Here is an 11,548-nt window from a genome sequence, read left to right on the forward strand (position 1 = left end):
GACTAGTTTTTATCTCAGTGTTCTTCACTACCAAAGCAAAGCATGATATGAAATGTAGAAGAGCTCAGTTCTAATAACTTTTAGAATAAGGACGCAGTTGAAATACATCTGATTACCCTAACGTGTCACACACCATGTGACTCTTCCCATGGAGGCCTCCCCTTCCATCTCACCTCCTGGATGCCTCCAACAGAGGTTTCTGTTATGCCCTGCAAGTCTTCCTGCCAAGGAAAGATCGGGGCTTGTTCAGTGAATGAAAACATTATCTAAATATTCCATTCATTGTCAATTTCTTGGATATTTAAGCAACATAGTTTAATAATTGCTATAAGTTCTTCAAAGGACAATAGATTTATTTTTCCAAATTAAATGATAGCTTTTCTATTTGGCTAAAATCTAAGATTAGAAAATAAGTCTTTCAATGACTAAACAGAAAATAAAAACAGAAATACAACAAGCTGCTCCCAGCTGCTGGCCAAAACCCACTTTCCTTGTCACCAGCTGCCTGGCCAGCCCTCGGAACCCACCGACATCCAAACGCCATGCTGGGGATGAGGTTTCGGGCAAGATCCTACCTCCCTTCCAGCCAACTCCATAGAGAAGATCAGGGTTTAGAAGCAGGCGCCTTCCTGCCTGAGTCCTTTCCGGGGGTAGGGACACTTGATCCTCCCGGGTCTCAAACTAGGGGCATTTAAAATACAAAGATGTCTGTACACAGTTGTTCGAAAATGTAAAATTCTTGAAAATAATTTTGGCAGAACAAAACTCCGAGTTACTCAGAAGTGTTTAAAGGAGAGCAGCCTGACTTTCGGTCTGATTCTCAAAGGACTGTGGAGGCAGCTCCCTCAAGCTTCCAGTGGACGTGGAGTGCCATGTCCCACAAGGAAAACCTCATGTAATCTCTAGTGACTTAACACATTGTTTATTGGTCAGAGTGTCGTAAATCAAATGATAGGAAACACAGGGTGTATGTACTTGACATCTGGTATACGGGATGGGCTGAGTTTTTTAAAAGTATGTTCCAGCTTGGATCAAGTTTAACAAGGAACTAATGTCTGAGGAATAAAGGTTGGCCACTTCTGCCTACTCAAAAGCAGGGAGCAAGGTCATTTTCAAAAAACAAAGGATTTGAGTTTTGTTATGGATCTTTAGCTAAGGTCAAATAGCCCCTGACTACAGAAAATCTATTATTTTAAATATGCTAACTGATCAGAATTTCCCTACTGAGAAAAAGGTGACCCCAGCAATCCTGTAGCTTCTAGAAAGATGAACATTTTCTTTTGAGTGATTTTTTCATGTGGGTTTGGGAAACAAAATACATACTCTTTTTCTTTTTTTCATACCCAGTGAAAAATTTTGCATAAAGACATAATAAACTTAAAAAAAAATTTATTTCTAAATATATTAACATGTTAAGAAAATGGCAAAAAATGTTTTTTCAGTCACCTAAATAAAAGAACATCAGAAAAAAGCAATAGCTAAATGGACAAATCATTTTAGTTATTCTAAATGCTATAAGAACTGAGCTGCTTCTATCTTTTAAAAGTTGGAAACAGGAATACTGTTTGAATACACTAAAAACATTAATGTAGAGAATGTGTGTTGTGAAACACAGTGTTTACCATGTTAACAGACTCAGAATGAAGGCCACAGAAACCAAAGCAACCAAGTCCTGGGTAACGGATTCCATGCTGGCGTGACCGGGCTGAGTCTGAACCACACTGCCTAGTTCTCAACGTTTACTGCTAGTCGTCCTCTTTGCAGTATATTGCTTTGAAAATATTAACCATAGCATGTTCGGTATATTCACCCAAAGGCCGTATGTCAGAAAATTAAAAATGCAAACCTCATTAAAAATAAGCAAGGCACATTAAGCAACAGCTTCAAATCAGAATAGAAAGATTGCACTTACATTTTCCATGTCCATAGAATATACCCAAAACACTAATCCTTATATCTACAAACTTAACCAAGATATGTAAATTATAGTATAACATTTTTTAAAAAGACACTGAACAACAAAGTGCAAAACGTCTGAGAGAAACTTATGTTAGAAATAATATGCATACTGATTCTTGCAACGACAGGGGGTCTGCATTGCTGACACAGTATATATTTCTATTTCTTTTGGTCCAACAGAACCACTCTCCTGCTGTTTGGTGTCTTCGACCATTGGATTGTTGTTGCAGCTAACAGGAAACTGTCCACTCCCACCTGTTACAACAGCAAACTCCCTATCAACGTGCATTTTGTCAGCATCGTCTTCTGTGTCGCCATTCATGAGTGGTACGGCAGAATCCAAGCTTGGAGCTGTACAGAAAACAAAGACTATTTCAGATTCCTTTGTAACAAGATAGCTGTTCAGTCACACAGTTTACATTCCTTTGTGTAAGCACTGAACAGTCTAAAACAGTCACATTAAAAAAAAAAAATCAACAGGTCACAATGAGCTTAGCAAATGACTGAAAAACTTCCACAATAAAAAAAATTTCCTGACATATACAGAGTTTAAAGTCATGGAATTTCAGATACCTATTATAGATTTACTTGATGGCAAAAATTATAATTTTTTGGCCACTGAGAGGACATAAAGTGGTTACATAACCTGGAAACAATTCTAAACTCTATTTTCAAATTCAGCATGTTTTTCGAAAAAAAAAAATATTAAGACAATTTTAAATCAACAACATACAATTAAAACAATTCTGATTTTTTTTTTTTAAATTCACTATTTCCGGGACTCCATGTTTGGATCCCCTTCCACGAACACTCTCGTGGAAGCCCTCTTTCTCTCTCATGGATTTTCCCTCTGGGGTCCGCTTCCACACTCTCGCGGAGGCCTGTCCTCCCCTCCTAAATTCCATCTCTCTCTCTATTCCCTTCCAGTGTGGAAGCTGCTTTTCTCTCCCAGATTCCATCTTTCTGGATTCTCTTACTCAGTGTGAGAGTTAGGTGTTTCTTTCTCTCTCCTTCTCCTGTTTCTTTCTCTCTCTAAATGAATCACTTTCTACAAGCAAACAAAAATTTCACTATTTCCATTAACAAAAAATAAGGTAAATGCTGAGACTCAAGACTAATCCGTCAGCACTGTCCCAGAGTGACATTTGACCTGAGCACCAAATTATGTAAAATTATCACATCAAAATACAGAAAACATTAGAAATGGGAAGCTAAAACTACCCAGCCACTTCACTTACAAGATTACCCTTCTGTGTACTGCGATGTGAACGGCCCATGTCATACACACGCCACACAAGCACCTCCACCTCCGATTCCTAGCAAGACTCACTTCTTATAAGCAGCCCCACCTGTCTGAACGGCTTCTAACAATCACTGTTACACTTTGCTTTATTCATTTGCTGTGGCATGTCACATCGGTTAATGTAGAAACAAGTTTTACTCTGTCATACGGCTGTTACAATTCACCTAACCAAATTCCCTGCAGCTGTCTGTGCCACTTCAGTTTTCTTTCCTATCATGAATGTCACAATTAACAAAAATACATCTTTGTGAGTATTTCTGGTTAACTCAGATACTTCGAATTATTTCTGGGCCAAAGAATACACACCACAAATAACAACTTCCAGTGCTAAATACCTCTTTCATAGAAACATTTAAAAATAGGGAGAATGGAACTTTGCAGCTTGAATTAGCTCTAATTTTGGAGGCACATGAGTCACTTTTGATTCTACTGTATATACTAGTTCTGGATTATTCTACAAAGATGCTAATGTACAGAATGAGAAACCTGATTTCTAAATTAGTATGTGGGAGAGAAACAGAACAGTGTGATTTGTGTAGTTTGGTGGGGGTAGGGGGGTACTCAGAAGTCTGAACAGGTAGGATGCCAAAAGCATTCTTCAAATACAGGTCCTTTAAAACCAGAGGCATTAAACGGTGGATTTTAGTCTTATCTATTTAAAGCTTTAAAAAATCTTCCACAGGCCAGGCTCCACTTTTCCTATGACTCAGGCATACACTTTTAAGAAATCAGTGGTAAGCAGGGCATCTTTTGGAGGAAAAAAAAAAAAAAAGGGTGGGGAGTGGTTGGTGGAAGAACAGATCCCCACAGCGTGCTGGGTGAGAGTCCTCCCAACTCCAGGAGCCCTTCACGGCATGCAGACACCGGGAAGCTGCAGTCAAGAGCAGGTCAGTGTTCGCTCCTCCCACAGGCTGCCATCCTGCAAAGCCAACCATGAACATGGTCTGTACAAAAAGATGGACTTTTATGGGAATACAATCCAGACAGCTTAAAATACCTACACACTCAATTGGCATTCAGATGCCAATGTTACCTGGATAAAGCAGCAACTGGAGGTTACTTGCAATTTCACACCTCTGACAAGGTTAGAAAACCCCAACAGAGAAGAGCTTCACAAAAGGTGGGGTATTTGTCTTCTCGTTCACTAGGCCCAGTGCCTAGACTAGTTCTATCAACAGACGAACCCCACTCACTAGCCCGAAGAAATAAAAACACAAGGTAAACAAAAACAAATGATCCGTACCTCGTCTAGCCTGTAACACAACGTGAGGAATCACAACCATCCATGCAGGCCTGGCAATGCGAGGTGCAGGGACGCGGGCCCTGAGGGCGGAGGCACCACTAGGGGGCTGGAAGAGCCATGGCAAGGGCAGCCCAGGAAGAGGAAGTGGGCAAAGCACTATCTCCCAGCAGCAATTAATCCTGTTAACTAGAAGCCTCGCAGTGACCAGGGGCCTCTCAGAAACTGCTCCATTTAGGAAATACATCTTTTGTTAATGCAGATAATTTCTCTAAGAAAGCAAGGTCACAATGAAAGGCTTCTTTCCATATTTTACCAATCAAGATTCTATTGTGGGAATCATGACATCAGACATCCTAGAATTACATTCCCTCTATAGTGTAGTTCCCACAACCAGCTGTTCCAGAGCCTTGGGTAATGAATGCTGTTTTATCTAAGTGCCTTCTTCATTTCTTCATTCCTAGTAGCTGTAAGTTCTCAATGGGCCAGTGGAGACATTAAGCCTACAATTATTTCTCTCTTTAAATTATGTTTCAAGCCATGAAATTAAAATTGGCCTCTCAAAATTTTAAGAACGTTGGATTTGGAACTGTTTCCTCCCACACACCTGTTGCCACTGCTGAAGAAATCATTTAAATGCTACACCTTGCATTTGAGAAAGGTGGCCTGTACAGACATTTCAGAAAAACAAAATGTCTCCCAAGGTCGTCAGTTTTTACTGTTTGTGAAAGGAAGCACTATCTTTTCCTATCTTCCTATTGACTCTTAAAACAATGATTGAATGCTTCTGCAAATGTCAGTATGACCACTTTTTACAAAGGGTCCTTACCTACTGACTGTAAAAACAGGTGTCTGTTGGGAAGACAGGCTTCTAGTATACCTAAGACACAACGTTCAGGGTGGAAAACTACCTAGCTCAAAACCTCCAACCTCCCTGCTCAGAGATACAGCCACACCCAGGTGTGGTCACTGCCTGCCCTCCTAAGCGAGAACTAGCCAACAGAGCACGGCTGACTGAGAAACCTGCATTCCTGCCCCTGGGGGACACAGGGAGATGCTCCACTTTGGGCTGACACTCAGGGCAACTGAGCGGTCTGCATTTGTATTTTCATCTGAAATTTGGGGGTTGCACAAAGCCCCTAAAGGCAGTTCCCAGTAACTCTGTAACTATATGAGCTATTCAGAATCAAACTGCTTGGAACCATAAAAAAAAAAATCTTAGTTTCAAGAAAGTCTGCAGCGTTACAGAAGTAATGCAACTGGACACCACGTTCGTGCCACGACGAAGGCTTGCGGAGTGCTGACCAGGTGGGAGTTAAGACACGCTGGTGTACAGGTATACTGAAGCACAGGAAAACAGGACTTTAATTCCCAGGCACACCTGCAGATACATCTAGGGCTTAGGAAAAATGCCTGATCACAACTTTAATCTTCACAGCTTAAAAAAAAAAGCACTCTAAACAGTCATGTATTTTAAGATAAGGGCGCTCTTATGAGTTAACAGGACATTACTGCCAAGACCTGAGCCATACTGGTTATATTCCCGAAGACTAAATAAAGCAGGAGACATTTTACAAGTCAAAAACTGTCAAGTAGTTTCACACAATACATGTAAGTGAAGCTTGGGATCATGATCTACATTAGTAATCTACCTTTTACTGTGCCTCTGGGTGCTGTAAGGGTACCAGGTGCTGATCCAGGGCCCTCCAGCCTGTGGCCTTTTCACGGAACTGAGTGTATCCTGCTGTTGCTTAAACTGGGGAAGCCTCAATATCCTCTCATTAAAGAAGACGCTCTGCCTTTGTAATTTCCCACCAGCCATTACCTACAACTGTTCTTTGTTCTGCTGTAGAGCACATTTTACTCAACTTTTTTCTAATAAAGGTCCTGTTAAAACCACATTTTTTTTTTTTTTTTTTGTATTACAAGGCGATCTTTCGTGGGACCCGTCAGGGCCCACATTCCAGCAGAGCAGAGGGTTGGGATGACTCCAGGTAGCATGAAGCAACAAAGGACGGAGGACAGTGAGCCCTGTGGAAAGACCAGGGGTTTGGCTCCAAGAATACACAAGTGGCTTGTGATTAAGTGTGCCAGTCCTGGTTTTGCGTCCCACTGCAGTGTCCACAACTGTGCTGAAGACAAATCAGGCCAATGAGGCTTGCTCAACGTAGGACTTTCAGTGGAAAATGCAGACATTGCCTGGACTGTTAAGTGTAATTCAGACTGTATTTCAAGATGTTTCATCTTTAGGGACATCACAGCTCTAGAGATCAAGAAAAAACAATTGCCTCTTATTTGAGCACAACTAGGTAGGTGTGATCTGTCATTCTGGCCAAATTTTTATAAACAAATATACTGGAAATCTGAAAAGACTAAGGACCTCAGCAGTTAAAGTGCTATAATATATAGCTAAACTAGAAGGAACTAAATCACAAATTCACTCCTGGGAGGCATTTTATTTTCTGACTCTCAAGTGTCAAGCAACTAACATCTATCATTTAACAAACCTGTTGGCCATCTCTGCCCTCCTTTACCAAGTCTTTAAGCCTGCCTAACACAAACAGTTAAGGACAGAAGGCAAGAGATATGTTATCTATGTTAAATCCACTCGGGGGAAAGTGTTAAAACTTTCCACCAGTAATTTTACCTTTAAAGCATCATGTTGTAGATATTTGTTTCTATAAGGTGTTTTAATATTCAATACCATCAGAGCATGAATGAGATTCTAAGAGCAATAATATGCCTATGTGATGAAAACGGAGCTGTGTAACACTTGAGGTCTGCCGTCACTCCAGCCTACTTATGGGGCAATTGTCCCAATTATGAAATTGAAGTTATTAGGTCAGTGTTTAAACTCCCACTGTATTCCCCTGCTTCTTCCCCACGACTGGAGCTCCATGCAATTCCCCACGACTGGAGCTCCATGCAAAACAACTGTCAATCAGCAAATGAAGTATTCACTCATGGAAGGGACTGGTATTCTTTTCAAACCAGGATCACTGAAAAACTTGACACCACTTTCCAAGGAGTACATATAAAAATAATTGTATTGGGTTATTCCTCAAGATTAACCAAGAACGCTAACAAACCTGAACTGAGTTTTATACACAGTGGTGCAGCAGGAGTCTAGAAGCCCATGCATCATACCATCTGAGCAAATGGTTGATAAACAGAAAACAAAAAAAAATTTTATGACTGACACTTCCTTGCACTATCTAAAAGGAACAAAATCCCACACTGGGGAAAGTATTATCCCAAGGTACTTTCCATCAAAACAAGCTGCTTAAGTAACTGTGGATTTTATTTCACCCTCCAGAATTCATGTCCACACTTACGTCTATATTCTGAACAAACACATTTAATACAGATGCAAATGCCTTTATGCAAGTTAAAGTATGACTTCTTGAGGAAAACTTCCCAAAGGAGTTAATATTCAAGCACTACAAAAGGCAGTCTTTATTCTTCACTTAACATCTTCTACAGCAACATCGTTTCCAAAAGAAAATTACTCCAGTTTAAAATACTTGAAAGTAGTTTACTAAAAGTAAAGACACTTTTTGTGGGGAAGAGTAGTTAATAGTCAGACTCAGGATTCCAGTGTTTTTTTTTTTTTTTTTTTTTTTTTTACCATGTTGGTCAGGATGGTCTTGAACTCCCGACCTCAGGTGATCTAGTGTTTTTGCTTTTTAAGTGAATTTTACAGGGACCTCCTTAAGGGCTGACTTTGAAAACTTTCTGGAAGTAATTACTTTTACAAATTCCACACTTAAAGCTTCAATATTTCTAACTCTTAAATTCTAGGAAAACAGAACAGACTAAAGTTTTACTGATAAGATCCAAGCTGGCATCTCTATGCAGCCAAGATATTAACCCTGGCACCCTTAACTTTTTTTTTAAGAGCCAAACCAAAAAAAAGCTTAAACTTTTTATATTTTTATATGTGAAGTTACTCAAAGTATTTTATATGCATGTGTTAAATGAGGAAATAATTTATCATATTTTCACATGTAAAGTTACTCAAAGAATTTTTTATCCATGTGTTAAATAAAGAAGAATTTATCACATTTTACTCTGGCATGAGAACCAAAAACCTAATAAAATAATTCAGATTAAGCAAAACTTAAAACTTACATTGAAACAGGAAATCAAGATGCCAGAAATTACAATCAAAACAAATTAGAGCAACATATCTTTAAAACTAAAAAACTGGTCAAATAATGAAAATAATTATATATCTACTGAAACCAGTAACAATTTCACATAGAATATTCAGGTAATTGAGAGAGGAAAAAAAACCAAAACCCTGTTTTAATGATCAACAATTAGTCCCAATATCCAACATACCACATTCAGTATGTAATGGTAAAAGGTGGGTGGGGGAGGGAAGCACCTTTCCCATAAAAAAGAGTGTGGTGGGAGTGTAGGTGAACTTTTCCCATAAAGAAGAGTGTGGTGGGAGTATAGGTGAGCTGAAGATGCCTATCTATGCTCACACAAACACAAAATAAAAATATATATACACACCCTTGTGATGTGTGGGGCAAATCTAAGGACTGTCAACTACATAAAAGACTGAACCACTAGAAGTTCCAGGATATTAATAGTCACAGTATACAAATTAAGAAAACCAGGCAAGAGCAGCTTTCAGGTAATGTGCATCTTGGCTTAAATATTTCTACTGTGATCATCACAGAAACATCAGTCACTTACTATGTACCTGAGTGGCTCAACCTGTCCAAGTTCTCAATGTTAGGTCTGCATATTACCTGCAACACTTACGCAGAAGTGCCTGCCTCCAACCATATTTTTGTCTAAATTAGCACCCTCAGGGTTAAGACCGGCAATGTACAGTTTGGGAATGCTGTATGGTAAGTTTAACATGCAAAATGTGAACTTCTAATCACTGGTCAACCCAAACAGATTCTCATTCTAAAGGAAGAAAATAAAATTCCTGCAAATCAGCATGACTCTTTAAACCAAATCTATGTAATAATGGGGTTTAGGAAGGAAGGAATCCTCAGAAATGCTTTCCAGAGCAATTAAGCAACATAGTATTGGCCAACTCAAATGACCTTAGAAACTCTGGAACTAGTTTTACAAACTCTGCTAGGAACATTTTGAGTCCAATTAGCATGTTAAGTGATCTCTTTTTAAAAATACTAAACAGAGGCAGGGTGCGGTGGCTCACACCAGTAATCCCAGCACTCTGGGAGGCTAAGGGGGGCGAATCACCTGAGGTCAGGAGTTTGAGACGAGCCTGACCAACAGGAAGAAACCCCATCTCCACTACAAATACAGAACTTAGCTGGAAGTGGTGTTGCATGCTTGTAATTCCCAGCGACTCAGGAGGCTGAGGCAGAAGACTCGCTTAGACCCAGGAAGCGGAACGGAGGTTGCACTGAGTTGAGATCGTGCCATTGCACTCTAGCCTGGGCAACAGGAGTGAAACTCCATCTCAAAAAAAAAAAGGAAATAAAAATACTAAACAGCATACAGGATTTATCAGCAATAAGGGAAAATGAAGCATAAATCATTTTTCAACGACATTTAGACTATACAGTGACATACAGGGACAGACATGTACAATTGGTGCATGAGGGCACAACAAGACCACTCTACAATATTAACCAGGCATTCAAGGAAATGGCAAAGGATTTTTAAAAAGTGGATGCTCTTAAAAGGGCTTTATATTAAAACATGGTACAAACATGACAAGCTGAACACATCACCACTAAAAAGACCATTTTGAAACGGATGCAGATCTTCATGTCATGCTTATGATTTTAGCATCTTTCCAGAAATGCTTAACTCATAAAAACCCTGAATTTGATAAAACTGTTAAATCAATACATTACTACAAAAAGTCTTTTACCACAGGAATTTTTATGGTGACAAGATTTAAACAGCTGTCAAGTATGTAACACTAACATTTTATCAACTTTATAGGGAAAAAATGCTTCACTTGAACACACTTAAGGTAGAAAGCATGATGTTTCATGAAATTTAAAGTTAATTAAAACCTCTAGATTTTTAAGTGATTTACTGATAGCCAGTATTCCTCATGCTATAACTAGTACAGTTGATTTAAAAAACAAAACAAACTTTGTGCTTATCCTCGGCAAATCTGAGCTCATAATCTGGTTCATTACACTGCCAACTCTTTCCCTTTAGGTTCACTAAATATTCCTGCCAAGCTATCGCATTTGTCTCCTACTAAGATTTTTTTTTTTTTTTTTTTTTTTAAACTAGAGATGAGGGCACACTATGTCACCCAGGCTTGTCTTGAACTCCTGAGCTCAAGTAATCCTCCTGCCTCGGCCTCCCAAAGTGCTGGGATTACAGGTGTGAGCCATGACACCTGGACTAAGACATCGTATATATAGCTACAGATGATTTTCCTATAGGAAAGGGAGGTGTTTTCAACTTCAAGAGTGATTTGCTGACTCTGCTTATTTGCAAACTCCAAAATTACCTTAAAAAAAAAAAAAAGGGCCAAGCGCAGTGGCTCATGCCTATAATCCCAGCACTTTGGGAGGCTGAGGCAGGTGGCTCACTAAGTCAGGAGTTTGAGACCAGCCTGGCCAACATGGTGAAGCCCCTTCTCTATTAAAAATACAGAATTAGCTGGGTGTGACAGCATGCACCTGTAAACCCCGCTACCTGGGAGGGCAAGGCAGGAGAACTGCTTTAACCTGGGAGGCAGACATTGCAGTGAGCCGAAATAACACCACTGCACTCCAGCCTGGGTGAAGAGCGAGATCCTGTTTTTTGCTGTTGTTGCTGTTGTTTTCTTAAAATAAAAAAAAAAAAAAGGTGGAAGTATACTTAACGAAAATAACTTACCTTAGGGACTTAAATCCTCAACATCAAATTATATACTACATCTTGCAATGAAAAATGAACACATATTACCATGTGGGGTACAGAGACCAGCTGAGGTCAAATCATAGTACAGAAAACATTTACCTTCCAGAATGTGAAAATGTTTTACTGCCAGACCATCAGCAATTTTTGTAAGCCCAGGAACATTTAGAAGCAAATTAAAA

At 39.5% G+C, this 11,548-nt stretch overlaps 1 protein-coding gene across 1 annotated transcript in view; it reads right to left on the reverse strand.

The window, feature by feature from the left end:
• Nucleotides 1–11,548, reverse strand: part of ANKRD10 (ankyrin repeat domain 10) — a 37,442-nt gene that overhangs the window by 2,610 nt on the left and 23,284 nt on the right. The window contains exon 5 of the mRNA XM_017502043.2: nt 2,215–2,357. Within this exon, the coding sequence (XP_017357532.2) occupies nt 2,215–2,357 (143 nt within the window). The remainder of the gene's footprint in view (nt 1–2,214; nt 2,358–11,548) is intronic.

The sequence above is a fragment of the Cebus imitator genome, unplaced genomic scaffold (genome assembly GCF_001604975.1).
Source record: "Cebus imitator isolate Cc_AM_T3 unplaced genomic scaffold, Cebus_imitator-1.0 Scaffold14, whole genome shotgun sequence".
NCBI lineage: Eukaryota > Metazoa > Chordata > Mammalia > Primates > Cebidae > Cebus > Cebus imitator.